The sequence below is a fragment of the Solea senegalensis genome, linkage group LG18 (genome assembly GCF_019176455.1).
Source record: "Solea senegalensis isolate Sse05_10M linkage group LG18, IFAPA_SoseM_1, whole genome shotgun sequence".
NCBI lineage: Eukaryota > Metazoa > Chordata > Actinopteri > Pleuronectiformes > Soleidae > Solea > Solea senegalensis.
In genome coordinates, this window is record NC_058041.1 from 12,708,474 (window position 1) to 12,726,469 (window position 17,996).

The 17,996-nt window shown below is 37.4% G+C and overlaps 2 protein-coding genes across 2 annotated transcripts; both read right to left on the reverse strand.

Annotated features, from left to right (window-relative positions):
• Positions 1 to 742: 742 nt before the first annotated feature.
• On the reverse strand, positions 743 to 7,827 carry dcakd (dephospho-CoA kinase domain containing). The gene is made up of 5 exons (XM_044014448.1): positions 7,486 to 7,827; positions 4,614 to 4,725; positions 3,788 to 3,991; positions 2,407 to 2,494; positions 743 to 2,214 (listed from the first exon to the last, which is right to left on the reverse strand). The coding sequence occupies exons 2-5, from the start codon at positions 4,723 to 4,725 to the stop codon at positions 1,929 to 1,931; spliced, it is 690 nt and encodes a 229-aa protein (XP_043870383.1). The 5' UTR covers positions 7,486 to 7,827; the 3' UTR covers positions 743 to 1,928.
• Positions 7,828 to 7,879: 52 nt separating this feature from the next.
• Positions 7,880 to 11,133, reverse strand: pus3 (pseudouridylate synthase 3). The gene is made up of 7 exons (XM_044014446.1): positions 11,029 to 11,133; positions 10,284 to 10,695; positions 9,925 to 10,202; positions 9,654 to 9,837; positions 9,400 to 9,509; positions 9,156 to 9,328; positions 7,880 to 8,304 (listed from the first exon to the last, which is right to left on the reverse strand). The coding sequence occupies exons 2-7, from the start codon at positions 10,692 to 10,694 to the stop codon at positions 8,075 to 8,077; spliced, it is 1,386 nt and encodes a 461-aa protein (XP_043870381.1). The 5' UTR covers position 10,695; positions 11,029 to 11,133; the 3' UTR covers positions 7,880 to 8,074.
• Between the last annotated feature and the right edge of the window lie 6,863 nt (positions 11,134 to 17,996).

A 17,996-nucleotide genomic window follows, 5' to 3' on the forward strand; every position in this document is an offset into this window, starting at 1 on the left:
ACCGACAAAAAAATAATGAACTTGTATTTGCACATGCACCATTTCTGACGACAAAATTAAAATCTTTTGGGAATAAAGTCATGATATTATGAGAGTAAAGTGGTAGATATTATTCAAGCAACATCTCAGATGATCAGCTCGCAAAGTTGCACTTTGATTGGGGCTTCACAAATAAATAAAATATTTTTGTCACATCAGGTCCACATTATCTTTAGTGTCAGAACTTTGAAATGGCTGTGAAAGACACTGAGTCTGAATCACACAGAGCTGGAGAAAATCATCTCTTTTGTGGACTGGAGGAGGAAATGGCTGGTAGTGGTTCGACAGCATCACCGACTATTGCTGGTTACGTCTGTGTTCTGTTGATATTTAATAGTAATACGTTAGATAATGATAAAAAAAGAATCGCATAATATTACGACTTTATTCTCAAAAGCTTAAATATTTTTTTCTCTTTAGTTTGGCCCTAATACTATATGTATACATATATATATATATAGATATATACATATATATATATATATATACATATATATATACACACATATATGAGAATGTGATCTCTTTGTACATGGAAAAAATATCAGCTCTACAAATGATATCTGTTTCCTCTACTGTGATGGATAATCAACAGTCTCTGAATATTAAAAAGCTGCAGCGCTTGTGTCGAAACCTTTACACTCATGCTGTGGGAAATCAGTAACACAATGAACTCATTAAAATGACTAACTGTTTTTGAGGGTTTCATTTTTAAGATGCAGTGCATAATTTATTTTTAATTGCATTGCCTTGTTATTACAGAATAAACTGCAAAAATTAAAATAAAGAATAATTGAAGTCCATTGAAGTAGAAGGCATAGGGTAACAATTGATAAAAAATAAATAAAAGTTTTACAGGACTGAACCATTTTAATTTGTTACAAAATGGTTGAATAAAACCAAGATAGTGTTGCACCCAGTGCTCTAGATTATCTTTGATTTAATCCAGAATTAAAAGGTTTAGAAACGTGAAACAAGTAGAACGTCTTTCGGTGACGACAAGAAATGAAATAATGTAACTGTTGTTTCCTTTAAAACATTGTGATGGATCATTGTTTTATATTTATGTTCAGCAGCTAACATTAGAAATGTTACAGGTGAGTGTTCACCGAGGACAAAAAAAGAAAAACATCACAGTTGTAGTACATTCACAGAAGACAGATTCAAGCGTAAGAAAATACAGTGAGTGAGTCTGTTCATTTGTGTCAATTCATACAGTTCCCATCAAAAATGGATTGTCAAACACATTCAATTATACAGTGTATCTTCATTATAGAGGTCACTAACATACAATCATTACATTGCAATTTAAATGAATCAGTGTCTGAGATAACAGTGTCCTCCTGTCGTCCAAAATAAAGTGAGAGTTGGTGCAAAGTAAATAAAGATAAGTGAATAATAGCCTTTATTTGTTCCTTTTTTCCTCTGTGGCCATTTTCCTTTACTTAAATCTATGCAATCACCCATTATGTTGAATATAAGTAATGCCATACAGAGTAAAACAAAGCCTCATAGATTCTACAGTCTATTACATGTTAATGGCGATACATATATTAGTTAATAAGGGCTGCATTAAATTCACCGGTTTTCGCTCCAATCTTGCATCAATATTGAGAGCCTCTCTCTTACAGCTGAGCTTTTACAGTGACTGAGCCTCTACAGTTCATATTTTAGTGTCTCACAGTAAAACCCAAAGAAATTGCACATAGAAACCCTTCACACAAAAACAAAAGTGAGTTTGTGTCAAACACCAACGGCAGACTGCAGTGGTGAGCGCTAGGAAACTAATCTCACAGTAGTTTGCATTGTTGCTTCTGACCTGCCTGCTTCCATTCACACCCTCGTCTTCTCTCACGGATTGAATCAAACCCTTTCACATCTTTCATCTGTTAGGACAAAAGGATCTTAGCTGCATAGAGCAGTACCCCACTCAGACCAGCGGTGGCAGCAATAGCCATGACCCGCACTAACAGGAAGTCCATGGAGTCCTCCAGCTTTGTGTGCAGCCGCAGGACCTGTCGGTGGGTGTCCTCCCGGCTGCCTGAATTCTCGATAACATGATTGGCCAAGCCGCGCTTTTCATTGAGCGGCATCTGTGCAGCCACGCGCTGCTCGGCCTGCTCCTGGGTCAGACCGTCCCTCTGCATCAGGCGTGATAGCTGAGTGGCAGGGTCACTGGAAAGGAACAGACAATAGAGGGTATTTCTGCAGCGCCTTGTTAAAAAATCCAGTGAGTCATGCTAATGAGAGTGCTGAGAGTGCTGCACTGGAGGCAGGTAACCATTATTTGCCACTTTTTTTAATGAGTAAACAAAGATGTTTACAAGCCTGATGGAAGGAGTGGTGATAAAGGAGTGGCGCTCTTACCAGTAAACCACTACAGTGTGATTTAGAAACTGAGTGAGACGTCTGGTTTCAAAGAGAAGAGGCACATCCAGCACTACGTAGCGATATCCTATAGAGAAGAGAAGAGGAGGAGAAGCCTTATAAGACAGAATTGGTGTCAACACATTTACTCTGTGTGAATATCAGTCACAGAATTAAGGCTATATCCACACGGAAACGGATAAGGATGTTGTCGTTTTCTGAAAAAGTTTCCTGTGCACACGGCATAGATCCAGGAAAGGTTTCTATTGAAATGAAACAACTCAAAACACTGGAGCACACATGTAGTGCCACTGTAACGCTACACCAAACAAAGAAGAGGAGACGTGATACACATTACAATGTACATAATCAAATACACTGAGACAGAATGAATCAAGCCAGGGCAAAGAAAGGGGAAGAAAGGGAAGGAGAAAATAAAATTATCACAAAGCAAACAGACCAAACTATCTCCAAAGACAAGAGTATATAATTTACTTTCAACCTAAATTTACTTTATCTTTTGTAAATATAATCCATATTTTCTTTTACAGTATTTAGTTACCTCTACACATCTAAATACATAGTGTTCATTGATGTAAATTGCATATTTTATTTTATTTTATTATTTGTTTCTTTATGTAACCTTTTTGTAACATGTATGCTACTGCACAAGTGAATTTCCCTGTTGTGGGATCAATAAAGTACAATCTAATCTAATCTAATCTAATCTAGACCATTAACCATGTTACAATTATGCCTCCTTTTGTTCTTCATGAACAGAAATGCTTTTCAAAACTTTTCAGGTGCACTTCTTTGTGTTAGCAGCCATCTGCGTAATATACCCGAAACCATACTGTATATTACTTGACTATTCAGGTGCACTGGCCATGCTCGTGTGAACAGGAATCTAATTTTCTCCTCTGCAGTTTCACAAATGGCTTCTAATGAGGAACAACAATGTTAAAAACCAGCTCCCTGTGCGTTACCGGATTGATTTTAAAATGATTTTATTTGCCTTTAAATGCCTCCTAATCTTGCCCCTCCCTATCTTTGTGATCTGCTCCAGCCTTATGTTCCCTCAAGGCTGAAGCTTAGGCAAGCCCCCACACTTCTTGTTTTTAAATCTCATTGAAAAACACAATTATTTTCATTGGCTTTAAACCCAGAGTGAGTCGTTTCTTATGTGTGTTTTAGCTTATTTTCTTATTTTTATTATGTATTGTTTTTAAATACTTCTTTTATTCGTTTACGACCATATAGTGAATGGTAGGTGTATCTGGGGAAGAGCTTGTGTTTTTAAACACAAATGGAGCGGTGAGGGTGTAGCACTAGTACCCGTCCTTCCCCTGCAAAACCCACGCGGCTCAGTTTTCTCCCTCACCTCTGAGAAAGAAGAACAGGATCTGTTTGAGCATTGCTTTGTGGATCTCCGGGTGGGTGATGGAATTGAGCAGCTTCCTCTTCTCCTCATTGGTAAAGATGAGCTGACCGAGCTTCTGCCTGTCGATCTCCCCGTTCTCTAGTAGGATGTCGGGCCCAAAGTGGTAGACGATGCGAGTGTAGGCAGGAGTATGTGGCTCCACAACTGTTAGGAATCATCACGGAATTATTTTAATTAACAAATTGACTTGACACTTTTAAATGATTGATGCAGCACAAGAAGTAATAAGCAAACGCTATTACTTACTATAAGGTGTAAAAAAAAAAAAGGCAAACCAATAAATTAAATATCGGAGGGAAAAAGATGGATATATTTAAAAAAAAAATGAACAGACTCATTAAGCACCTGTATGTGTAATTAAAATATGAACTATTCATTTATATTTTCTCCTACGTGTAGCTGTGCACTCATCACCTACTTCGACTGTGACCTTTTATTCCTCAGGACTTAAGTAAAACATTGTGCCTGCAGTCAGCAGAGACGGAACTTTGTGATTCATGCACAGTCTTGAAGGATTTAATCAGCCTCCTACAGGCCTAACCTCCTCATGTTCATTTCAGAATTGAACTGGAATGTTTGAATAATTATAATAACAATGACAGTAAATCTTATTGTTAGGCCAAGCACAGTTTGGACCTTTTGATGAATCACAATCTTCAAACCATGGTTTACCAGAGGAGGCTGACAATGTTGATTGGTATTTTAACTGAATTAGTATTCAGCAGGTACATGTGAACAGTTTGCAGGAGAAAAGATGTTCACCAACCTTTCCTCGCAACAACATCGGCATCTATAACTGGGCACCCAAGCTCCCGCAGCATCGAAGACACTGTGCTTTTCCCTGAGGAAATGCCTCCTGTCAGCCCCACCAGGAACATCTATGAGGAAAGGATGGAGACGATAAATAAATATTAGTGTTACTAACGCTCTTGATGGTAAATTTACACAGAAATAACCAAAACCAAAAATATGCATTGAGACAGTCGGTTAAAACAGAGCAAATTAGTAAATGACAGCAAAAAAAACCTAAACAAACTACACAAAAGAAAAGAAAGAAACCCAACTCTTACAAGTTGAAATAACCACAGAGAATAACATCGGATAATTGAACATGATGACTTTCATTCAAGCAAAGCTTACATCAACAATGACATCAAAGTGTGAGCAGCATGATGAAAGTCCTTAGATATTCTTCATTTTCCTAATAACTTCCAGCAGGCTACACATTGAGAGGTGTATGCTGCCCTCCACAGTTCCAGGTTGTTTATCACTGTTCGAAGGTCTTAATCTAAAGTTCTTCAACACAGTCCTTCAAAAAGTAGAGCACAGTTCAAAGTCCTTCAAGGGAGTTCTTCTTTAAAAGTTGCATCATTTCATATTCTCCCATATGGTCCAGTTGCATGAAAAAAATCCCCAAACTACCTTAACGGCATGGTTATAATTTGTCACCTACCTCCACCTCATCCCTCCTGACAGAGGGACCTCCTGCCTGACTTGATTTCATGCACTCATGTGGTTCCTGTGGGTCATGGTTCTTCAGCCCCAGGAACCTCATACCTGCTTCTGACACAAACTTATCTAAGACTCTTTCTTAAGCTTCTTTGAGTGTCCAAAAAAGTGCTATATAAGTATAACGTATTATTATTATTATTATTCATAATAATATTAAGAATAATATTAAGATCCTTGTCCTCACAAGATTCCTTGTCCTCACATCCAGCACATTTCCACCTTACTAGATACTTTCTTAAACTTCTCTTTCCGAGAACTCAGCACACATATCAAAGATCACACCTTTATTCACATTCTATTGTGGAATAATAATAATTGCTTTTCCCTGCCTGAGATGCTACTCACTCAGATCACAAAAAGAGCTACTTTTTGAGCGGTTTGTAAAAGACCTCCCACGTCTATCCCTTCATCAACACATTTTAATTATTCAACCACTTACTTTACTTGAGTACTTGAGTTTCTAAAAACTTGGTTAAATTGTAAAAACCCCTCACCTAAAATGAATTAAGAACAAATGAGTTAGCTGTAAAATATATTATTAAGTATTACTTGTTGATGAGTCACTTAAATGTTTCAGCTGATACATACGGGGCTTTGTAATACTCGGTATACTTATTTTGAAAACAGTTAAGCACCCTTATTTGTTTGTTGACTGCCATGTGTATTCATAATTTGAATCCATTAGTAGCTGGCCAGTCAGCAGATAAATGTAATTAATGTAATGAAAAGTTGAATTTCCATGACAAATACATACATACAATCTTAACTAACATTGGTAAATGATACCAATATAGCCACTTAGTATATTTCTAGTTGGGTATGTGAAGTACAGTGTGTACTGTACTGGTTTAGCAAAACGCCCTCTGCTGTGGAAGTTTTGAACTACACTTGTGTTTCTTGGCCAACTGTAGGACATGGGAGCCAAACTGGTCTGACTAGAGTCACCTGTCAAGTAATTCTTACCTGAGGCCAACATGAATGAACCCTGACAGTCTGACAGCCTTTAAACACCAGAATCAACTCAAGTTTCAAGTTTTTATTGCTGCAGTAAAATGCATCCATGCTGTTTTATTTATTCATTGATTGTCTTCACCTCCAGGAACATAGCAAATGAGCAGGGAAACAGAAATTATTACGAATCACTGTTGGCATTAAATTGAATGGGAGCAGCCAAATTAATCAGTTGGTATTGAAAACAGGCAGAAGGGGTGCCGCCACAAAACACTGTCAAAAATCTATGCCTAATTATACAACTAAACTGCAAGTACTGGTATTATCACAGCAAGGTGATTGTGCTGTGATTTGGTCCAATAAAACAAACTTGAAAAAGCTACATGTCGTTCAGAATAAGGCAGCTATATTAGGCCACATTATACTCTTAGGCCAAATGTATCTACCATATATTTTATGTTCCGTTTATGTATTAAAGGTATTAAAACATGTCTGATAAAAATACAGAGTCAGTAGGTTTATTATTAACTTATTTACTGTAGTATTCATTTGGTCCGTTTGGTCAGAAAATGTTGAAAAATGCTGATTAGTGTTTCCCAAACCTTGTAATGCTGTTTCTCGTTTTGTCTCAAAACAAACACTTTCATTTTTAATGATTTCTTTGTCAAATGGAGCAATGAACCAGAAAATATTCACATTTAAGATGAAAAATCAGAAAGCTTGTGTTAATGATTAAAACACGATTATCAAAATAGTTGACAGTTAATTTAGTCATTAATTAATCAATTAATCAAATAACCACTGCGGCCCTAATCCAGTATATTATGACACTTATTGAGCATTGGTAGCTTTTATAAATTCATAACTGTTTATACAAGAAATGTAGTAGATAAATATCTAGTTTACATAATTGCTGATTTTGAAAAATGTTATGTCGGTTTTATGAGCCATTATCCCCATTAGTTATGTGTATTTGTAATTTAGTGCGTTTAAGATAAAATGTATATAAATTAAGATGAAATGAACGAGGTGTTGGTCTGATGTTGGCTTTCATGTGCAGAAATGTGTTTTTATAAATAAGCTGTCCATTTTGTTTGGATGAATGACAGGTTACGTGCATTACACTGTTGGCAACACACATGGGATCCAGACAAACAAAGCACAAACAAACAAACCTTGTAGACGTGAGAGCCTCCTTATATGAGCGTGGTGAACATGCAGGGAAAAATCCGAGTGGAGTCACAGTAGTTGGACTGCTGCAGTAAACAACCAGGATTGCTAACAAGCTAACGTTAGCACTAGTGTCAATCACGTTGAAACGACCAGAAACACTTTAAGAGACGAAATTGCAGCCATTTTGTGGTCGTTTAAACAAACGTGCAGGCAGATAATTAAGTATTCGTCACGGTCGTATCAGTGGAAACGGTTTCTACAACTCTTTAAATTGTACCTACTTACGCCCTAGCATCTTAGCTCTGTAAGTGTCCCCTCAAAAATCTTCCTACCTCCCTGACTATTTTTGATCTTAGTTCCGCTCAGAAAAAAAACGTCTCTTTATTCAGCAAAAGAAATATTTGCATTAAATTTATAGACATGACAGTTTCATGGAAAAAAAATAAAATAAACACACCGTTTTGTGTCCTGAAGTAAAATGTAAATACAATGTTTTTTTCTTGAACAGAAATTACTATAAAAATAACTTTTACAAGTCTATTATCCAACATGGAAATATCAGTCTTCTCCTTTTTGATCTGTATTTTGCTTTCATGACGAGGTTTCAGGAAGGATGGAACCACTGTGTGAATGTTTGGACCTTTTTCCTCTGTGGATTGTTTCACCTCCGTTCTGCCCTTCCTCTCGCTCCAGTCTGCCTCTTTTAACAAAATGCTCGATCCTGGACTCAAGACTCTCGCAGACCGGACGCTCCAGCAACGGTTTGTAGCTCTTGCACCTGCTGCCTTCTACCAGCCAGCAATGGTTAGAGGGTGCTGCACCTGTGGATACAGAGAAGTGGGAAAGAAACATGATTGTGAATAAACATATGTAAAGTTATTCAAGTGACAGATTTGCATGATGGTTCAAGTCTAAGCAAGAAATATTAGAATGCTCAAGGAGGGAAAGCTACAAGAGTGGGAAGATAGAAGGTTGCAAACTTTTACTTCCCATCAACTGTCTGATTATTTTATATTTATATATTATATTTGGTGTTGTTACTCAAACACACTAATATAAAACTAATTTAAATTGTGTTTGATTATTTTCATATTTGACGATACATTTAGTAATCGATTGAGTGTATAATTGTTGCAGCTGTAATATTTATTTATATACACTTAAAAAAAAGCATGAATATAAGCATTTACAATGATCTGCCATATCATGGTGCTGAAAAATAATTCATAATCATAATTATTTATCATGATGCTTTGAGGGTGTTGTCATGACAACCCCTGTCCTTTACACTCAGAAATGTTTCCCACAAACAAACGTGTTTGCTGCGTGTTGCACTTTGGGATGAAACGGATTACACTCAAATGAATGATATCTGGAAAATATTGCAATTTTTTGGACAATTATTACAAGATTATTGTGATATAATCTTTTTAGTGAGACTTACATTTCACACACTGAGAAATGGACTGAAAAGGTAGGAGGATTACCACATGTGGTACCATAATGATATTAACCAGTGTATACGTACTGTAACCATGCTGTATAACATTTATCCTAAATTGCAGCTTTTACAATTTGTTAATTACATTGTTACATTCAGCCCTAGTTTACGCAGATTTTGAGGTTATTATAATTCAGTGGTGATATCACTGATCACTAATCTCACTCTCACCTTTCGCCTCCAAAGCCTTGATCATCCCATGTAGAATGTGGGTCTTTACTGCAGTCTGTGTCCAGTGCTGCTGCAGAGCAGCCAGAATGTGGTTCACCTCTTCGGTCTCCTGTTTCCAGCTCAAACCATCAAAGTGGCAGTCATGCAGAATGAGAGGATAGTCCACTGCCATGCTAGCAACAAGAAAGAAAATGTTATTGATTGCATCGACATCAATATTTCCTAGAAGTGGTATTTAAATTACCTGTACTGGGGCTTCCTTGGGTTATTCTGAACATCCAGCAGCTGATCAATTATCTCTGGGGCTTCTAGTTTTTGCCCTATCAGGAGAAGCAAGGCCATCATGCATCGTACCTGTGGTGTTATGCACAACAAATATGGCATAGGTCAGTCATAAAAGTATTAAAGAAAATTGGCTTCTCAAAAGAGTACAGATGAATCGCAAACATTTCTGAGCTGTGAAAACCACAAATACAATTAGTTTTTATTTTGCAATACCTGGTGGTAAAGGAAGGCTAATCCTTTGATCTCAAATATGAAGAGGTCATATTGATCCGTGTTGGCGTCCTGCTGAGGCTGTGCAGCCTTCACTGATGCTGACAAGATGGTTCTCTGAAACTGCAGGACTCCATTGCCCACATCCATTTTGCAGAGGTTGCGAAAGTCGTGCGTACCCTCGTATCTGTTAAACACCAAGAGGGTTTCATAATCGGAGATGTAACTTTAACGAGTGACATCTGTGTTTTGCAAATTGTATGTCTTCACCCACCTTTTTGCAGCATCTGCCATCAGGGTGACATCCAAAGATCCGCGAGGGAAGTAGTACCGGTATGTGCGTGACTGACAGTCAAAGCGTGCACTGAAATCCTGTGCTACTGGTGCCCAGTCCAAGATCCTAATATCCTGGGGTAGGACTCTGTTCAGCATCTTCACGTATGGAAACTCAGAGATATCAGCTTTATTTTTGGTGCTTACATCAATGTTTTCGGGGAGTGTCACACCCACTCCTCCACAAAACTGTGTGGACCGCAGATCGATACTGATGACCTGGGGAAAAGAGAACATTTCAGCGAAAATTAATATGTTATCTATGCAGCACAATCTTTTTCTTCCTTTTAGTGAACTTACTTGGGAAAAGGCACTGACTCCTTTATCGGTGCGACCACACCGATGATAATTGGAGCTCTGTCGGTCCTGGATGAGCCGAGTTTTCAACAAAGCCTCAAACAGTCTGGCCTCAACCGTGTTCTCTGTATTCTCCTGAACTGCAAAACCCTGGTAGGCCCAGCCCATGTACGCCAGTCGCAGAGCCACATGGCGCCTGGGGTGCACTGAGAAGTCAAGAGGACGGTCCTTGTTCCCTTTCTTACCCTTCTTTTTGCTGCTGCTTGTACAGTCAGGCTTGCAGTCTGTGATTTCATTAGAATGTGGTGTCAGCTCCATGTCCTCTCCAGCTCCATTTCTCTCCCCCAGTTGAGACCTGAGCTTATCCACCTCTGCCTCCAGCTCCTTTATTCGCTCTGTTAAGGCCTCCGACATGCTGTATGAAACAATTTACTGATGTGAACTTAAAAATCACTTCACATAATTGGCACATCTGAAAGAACTTACATATGTATAAGCACATTTTTACATTAACCATTACATTAACACTTGTTTTACTTCCAACAGTGTTAGCACCAGTTAAACAGTATAACCTCAACCTTTTTTTTATTTTAAACTAAGACCTTTGGTTTAAGTTAGTACCTGCTCATCTGATTAAACAGCGCTTTGGCTAAATGCTAACACTAAACACAATAAACACAGCCGTTTACATGGTATACTTAGTCAGACATTACCAAGTGCACTATCAAAAATAAGCCCGAGACTTTACCTGTTGCTTTCTGTGTTGACAAAATGCTCATAAAACTCTGCTTTTCAGTCACTCTTCGCCTTTCATGGCGCACGCGTGCTACGTTATGTGCTGGTTCCCGGTTTGCTAAAGCCGGACCAATTTTAAGGTCGGACACACTTCCTGTATCTGGGAAACGTAGTTCAGTATTTTGTTAAACACAAAACAACTAGTAGTAGTATTAGTAGTAGTAGGATACTTAAAACATTTTCAAGAAAGAAAACCCCCAGAGACATCTGTCTTCTAATTGGTAGGTACTGAACATCATAGGCCACGTTAACATTAGCAGTCACATTGTTAAATATCCACATACTCTGCATGGTCGCATGTCAGATATATATAAGTTCTAGGACCACATCCATGGTGGGTGGATTTCTGTGTCCACACAACCCTGGAATAATTATATCACTGCCGTCTGGTAATCTGAACATAATCATATGAATCATATGCTTGGTGTTAAAATTGTTCAGAAAACTAAACTATTAGTTTTTGGTAGTGGCAAGTATTTAGTAGATGTGTAGATCTGGCAGAGAATTTAAATACATTGAAATGACAGTCAGAATGTACCTCACAATGAACATAATCAACAATATGTGCACTATTACTTTACAGCAGGTGTTTTCAGTGTCATATTTTATAATAAAATTAGCTAAAAAGTTGCCACTGATTTGAGAAGGTGACTCTGCACAGCCCATCAGAGGGTTTGATAGTTTTGCCGTTTTATGTCCACACACAAGCACACACTGACCAACACTCCAAACACTTGGAACAGGAAGGTAAGCTTGTATAAGCTACTGGCAGCAGATGAACTTCAACACTGGTCAAAAGGTTCTTTAAACTTCTTTTTCCCCCTCACAGCAAATTCTAATTAATTCTGTATTTCACTACCTGCGGCAGACAGAATGAGACAGGCTTCATTGTCATTCATGTTGTACTATATTTTGAAAGGTCTGGATTACCACTGATTAAATTAACATTTGTGAGAGATTGTATACATGTACTTTGTTTAAATGTGATATTTTCAACTGTGTACTGAACTACTGTGTGTTTACCTCTGTGAGTCCTAGACTAATGCAGACAGCACCAACCCACACTATGTTCCTCAACAGAAACAGCTCGATGGCCCAGATACAACCCTGAGGAGGAGGAGGAGCACAGGTAATATAAATCATTTGTTCACAGAAGCTAAGTGAAGTTGAAAAGAGATTTCCCAGCAGACCTTAGTGTGTATTTTTGTCTTGTCCTGTCCACAACCCTCATCCTTCACCATACAGCAGGAATCTGGTAGGCCACTGTGTTTTTTTCAGCCCATACTCCTGGACCAGTCAGTGTAGCTGTCTGCACCACAGCAGCTGAACTGTAACACGGTTTACATAAGGGATACACGATGACTGCATCTGTATCTGTGTTTGTCAACATGTCTATTCATGGTGTAAAAATGTCACAAGGGGCTTTAGAGGGGCCTGATGTTTTCAACATCATGTACCCCTAATTAAACAAGCTCCTCCCACAAATACCAAAACATGAAGCTTTTCACCTCCTGAATTCTGTTGATGGCGAGTTTGTTCTCTCGGCTGTAGTCATGGATCACCCTTCATGCTTTGCTATTGATACCACTCTTCACCTGGATTATGGCAGCCAGCAGACAAAATGTAATCAACATGATCAGGATTAGTTTCACCATTTATTAAAAAAAAAAAAAAAAACACTTGATCATCCCATGTTATTTTAATCTCTAAAATGATTTATCATGCGAGTTAAAGTCGCAAGATTACTGAAATATTCTACTCAAGTAAAAGTACCACTATTTTGATAACAAGTAAAAGTGCTGGTCAAAAAATCTGCTAAATTTAATTTGTCACTCTCACTTGTTAGGAACTGTGACTTTCCCAATTAAAATCTGCTTCTCGCACATTAAAGCCCAATGACCTTGCTGTTTCCTTTGACCAAGAGGCTCATTATTACTTTATTCAGCCCAACCACTGAGACCATCGGAAATGATTGAAAGAAGTAATGATCTCTCTTTCAAATTATGCTTTATTAAGTTACTTTCAATCAGTTCTAGCAGAGCTCCATGCACTTAAGACACAACCATTGGATTTACAAAAGATGATTTAACCATTCATTTAATCAATCCAAATCCAGTAATTATGACAAATGCAACCATTTGTCTAGTATTTCAGTGTTGTAAATCTTCAACATGAATTAAATTACTTGCAGTACTTACCATGAAGAGTGAATTGAAGAAAACAAACCAGCACTTAATGCTGCAAAGTGACACAGTCAGGACGTGATGCAGGAAAGTAAAAACAGACCACAGTGTCAGCCTCAGTCAGAGTAAACAGAGGCAGACTGAGCAACACACACTGTTCATTTTTTGCAAATGAAAAGAAAGTCTGATAACAGTTTCTATATTTCTATATCTCAGAAAAACATTGACGGTTCCTACCTGAGTATTTGAATAGACAGATCACAGAAGTGCATACTACAGTAAAATAGGATTATCTAGATACTGAGGTGAAGCCTCAGTGTGATGTATATATTTAAGAACTCATAACAATGCAATGTGAGATAACTTCTTCAAAATGGTTCTGTTTCTCTCCTCAGCTATAAGTAATTATTAGGGTGACATTTTATACTACAGTACAGTAACAACATGGTTATATAATAGTAACTTTTCATATGGAGGTTGTATAGTAATACCATCTTATTTCTAATGCAATTTCCTCCCTTTTTTTAAACGTATTTATTGGTTTAATTATAAAGGACCAGTGCACATTTATAACAATTTCTCTGAATGTTCAAGTATAAGCCATAAGAAAGCAGCACATGATATTCAGCACAGACACACTGTGGACTGTTAAGTGCATTTCAGTTTTGAATGAGACAGACATGAGCACTAATTAAATCATCTTTACATTGTCCTTATTAATCACTGAATGACAGCAGGTTCTTTGACTCTTATGTGAGGGACGAATGATAACAAAACAGAGTTATTTCTCCAAACATCTGTGAAATATTAGAAGGACACAAAGACATCTGACGGTCCTTCCAGAGAACAGTTAATCTGTTTCAGGTTAAGACATGGGTTTGTCCTATTTCTAATTGCTGTTTCCCATTATCTGCTTGTTCCTATTTGCCTGAAGAGATAAAACGGACTGGAGCTGAGTGTGTAACAGCTCTCTGTGTCCAAACAATGTTTCCTCTGTTTATCTGAGGACTTGACTCAGAAGTTGACTTCACTGGTCTGGATTTGACCGTCTCTTCTACGGCCATTGATTCCACTTGAAAGATTTTTTTTGATCACTTTTGCAGTGTAAGGTGGACACAACCACATGAGGGCCCCATCTGACATTTTCTAAACCACACAATCCCATTTAAACTCAAGTAGACTCCACTAATATTAGACCTGCCTTCACTCCCAGTACATTCGATGGAGTGGTGAAGTCTGGATCTGTTTGTGGGAACAGTGAGCTTCACACAGAGCTTCCCTCTGATGTGAAGCACTTAATATGAAGCAGAAGTCGGATAATTACTGTCGTTGGCTTGTTATGTCACAGTGCCCGAACACTGTTCTTCCCACTTGTTGCCTTTCCTGTTTTGAATTCCATAAGGCTTGGTCAAAATTCCATGTGATAAGGATCATTTTGTAGGAAAGAGGAGGAGCTTTACGGTCATGGACATGAAAGCTCTGCGAGGAATATGCGTTATTCTACTGGAAATATCCATATAGGGCCAAAATGGTAGCACTAAATACACTAATGCATACAGTACACCATATAGCTTTACTTTTACCATGTACGGCTCTTTTAAACAGACACACTGAAGCAGATCCTCAGCAAGTAGTCCATATTCCCCACTGGTGTTGTCTCACGGGTGCTTTGAAATCATGTGATTTATCTTTGCACATCTTCAAACTGTCAGTTCATTTCAGAACATGGACATGTCAAATTCAAATCCCAGAAATTACGAGTTGAGATGGAATTAAGACCAAAGTCTGGCACAGGAATGTGCAAACAAAAAAACAGAACCGCTTGCAGACTAAAGGACAATGAAAAATGTTTCAACTTCATTTGTACTGAAGCAAATAAGGCAAAAGGAAGTAAACATATAAACCCAAACATTTTCCCTTCAAGGGCCATCAGTGAAACTTGACATGTCCATAGTGCATCGCAAGCCAGAGCCAAGAGTTAACACCTACATTAGGCAAAGATGGGAGGAAGTCACACAAATGCAAATCACATGCAGGTCTCAATTCTTAACCTTCAAGTCACAAGATAGTCCAAAGTCATTCTTGCAAGAACCAAGTAAGTCGAGTGGAGTCGTATGAATTTAGAAGATGAAGAGGATTTTCCCAGATATTCCACATTTAAATATGCTAAAAAAAACATTTTCTCTGTCACACAAACACTGTATCACTGCTTCACGGTCCCATACAACTGAATTGTTTATGTATAAAAGAATGTAATTAACAGCAATATAATGAAAATAAATAAAACTACAGGGGCTAAAATATAATGTTAAACTATGGAAATGCATTTCAAATATTACGCTAAAAAAAGGGCACGTGTCACACACCAGCATTTGATCCACCAGGATGTTATCTAGTTTTAGATTACAATAGCACCTAAATTACTTCCAGTTTACTTTCCTTTGTGGGATCTGAAGTGTCGAATGAAATTTCACATAGTGTTGTTGGTGTCACTCAGTTGCCAGGTTTGTACACAAGCCTGCAAATGCACACACCCAGTGTTGGTTTTCTGTGTTTCAAAAACAAAAATTGTAGCGGTAACCCCTCAATATTTGAGAAAATAGAAGTCATTTTGAGTTATTTCTCTCAAGTGTCAAGTCAAGTCTAGAGTCACAAGTGTCAAGTCAAGCAAGTCTCAAGTCCTCAAATATGCGAGTCTTCCACCTCTGATATTAGGTTCCTTAATTAAACATTTATTTCTGGTCTTAAATAGTTAAATATCAACTTTACATTGTACATTTCTGTCACAAAACTTCAAAAACAATCAGATCCTGAAGTGCATATAGTAATTTATTGCTTATTTTATGCTCTATGGAGCTTTGTCATTGTTAGGCTGCAGCTAACTCACAGACAAATTAAAAATATTTTTAAGGAGCATTTCTATCCCACTAATGATATACGTACATATTTTTAAATCTATTTTTGTCTGGTGGGCCAAATGAAACACATTGGCGGGGCCAACTTTGGCCCCCTGGCCCCACTTTAGACAGTCCTGTTATAGTTTATTTATAATATATTATTAAATACTATTTGTTAGCCTTTTTTCTGTAGTGACTACCATATATCATTCTTAATGCCACTTAATTTATTTATTGAACCATGTCAGTGTAAACCATAAAATAGCAGGTTTCATGTTTGTACATGTGTGTGTTTTTGTTTAGGTATTACTGACATTCTTCACGTCAAAGAGCTCAGAAATGTTCCAGTCTCTCCGTCTCGCTGCTCTCGGTCATGTCTGCTCCATCTATCAACATGCCTTTAGCGCCAGGGGACATGTTTGTAGTGAAAGAGTAAATTATTTGCCTTGCACCATATGGTTCTACTTACGCCTACCAGTTCCTGCAATAGTTTCCTTACATTCTTACACCAAGCGACACGAGTGAAATGTGCTTATTTAAAACCACAATGAAGTCATTAAACTGAGCCTTTTATAGAAATCATAGAACTCATATTATGAAACTATTGTTGACGTATTGTGGTGCTGTTGCACAAGAGGCATTTAGTGTTGGTCTTTACAACTTTTCAGTAACAAATCCCTCCACTTATCTTATGATAATTACATTTTTCTGACTTGTACGTAACCAAAGACATTTTCCTGTGTTCAGTTTGCAATTAGAACAAACGTAATGTTTTTAGAGCCATGATGAGACTGAACCAGAACAGTGTAAGGTTAGGGCCACGACAATGAATCAGGTATTAATTAACTAATAAATGAATAATTAATTGGGTCAGTTGTTTTTAACTTAATAACTTGTGATTCCAGCTTTTTTATGTAATATTTTCTGGTTTTTTTTGCTTTTCTTGGACATAAAACTGCATTATTTGATTTGTGGATAAAAGAAGACGTTAGAGGATGTTGTCACTGGATGTCGACATTTTTTTTTACCACCATTTTGGACTCTTAATGGACCAAAAGAAGTGAGGGATCAATCGAGAAAATGATTGATGGACTAATTGATAATGATATACATGTTTATTGGAGCCCTACTGACACTTGTCTGTGACATTGTGAGTAACACAATTGACTGACTCTTGATGTTGACAAGATAAAATGACAAGGATCTACTGGTGAGGTAAAAATAATGACTTTGGTAAATATGATATAGGTGAAATTAAACAGGGCAGGGAATGTAAACAGCGTTGTGAAGACGCCAAAATAAAGGCAGGAAGTGGAACTAACTGAAAAGACAAAATTAAAATCAATACAAAACAGGAAGTGGTGGTTTTAATGTATAGAATTATACAAAATAAGATACAAACATAATTACAGAAACACAGTGCCAAGTGAGACCACAATCCAAATGAATAGAAATCTACAGAAGCAGAACATTATATGCTATTATATATTGTCAATTGATCAATTGCCTGTATTTAAATACATATTATTGATTATTATTATTATTCTTGAACACATTTGTGAAGACAAATTATGTGTATAGGTTTAATCAGAAACACGTGTATATCTCAAAGTAGTGGCATATACTAAGATTATCTAGTAAAGTAAGTAGTATTAGGAGTCTAACAGAGAAAATAAATGAGGATAAGGAGATTATAGGAGGCAGTAATGTGACACTGTTGATGCCTCAAACAACAACAATAATATAGTGACAGTGATAAGGGTATACAATCACCAGTCCCTATATTAGGTACACCTTATTCACACAAATATCTAATTAGCCAATCACATTGCATGCACGTC

What these genes read in the sequence shown, in the direction of transcription:
- dcakd (XM_044014448.1), bottom strand. Translation starts at nt 4,725, where the DNA reads ATGTTCCTGGTGGGGCTGACAGGAGGCATTTCCTCAGGGAAAAGCACA. An exon ending in CGATGTTGTTGCGAGGAAAG is followed by an intron (nt 3,992 to 4,613) that starts GTTGGTGAACAT and finishes GATTCCTAACAG; the next exon opens with TTGTGGAGCCACATACTCCT. An exon ending in CACACTGTAGTGGTTTACTG is followed by an intron (nt 2,215 to 2,406) that starts GTAAGAGCGCCA and finishes GTTCCTTTCCAG; the next exon opens with TGACCCTGCCACTCAGCTAT.
- pus3 (XM_044014446.1), bottom strand. Translation starts at nt 10,694, where the DNA reads ATGTCGGAGGCCTTAACAGAGCGAATAAAGGAGCTGGAGGCAGAGGTG. An exon ending in GAGTCAGTGCCTTTTCCCAA is followed by an intron (nt 10,203 to 10,283) that starts GTAAGTTCACTA and finishes TCTTTTCCCCAG; the next exon opens with GTCATCAGTATCGATCTGCG. An exon ending in CCAAGGAAGCCCCAGTACAG is followed by an intron (nt 9,329 to 9,399) that starts GTAATTTAAATA and finishes TCTTGTTGCTAG; the next exon opens with CATGGCAGTGGACTATCCTC.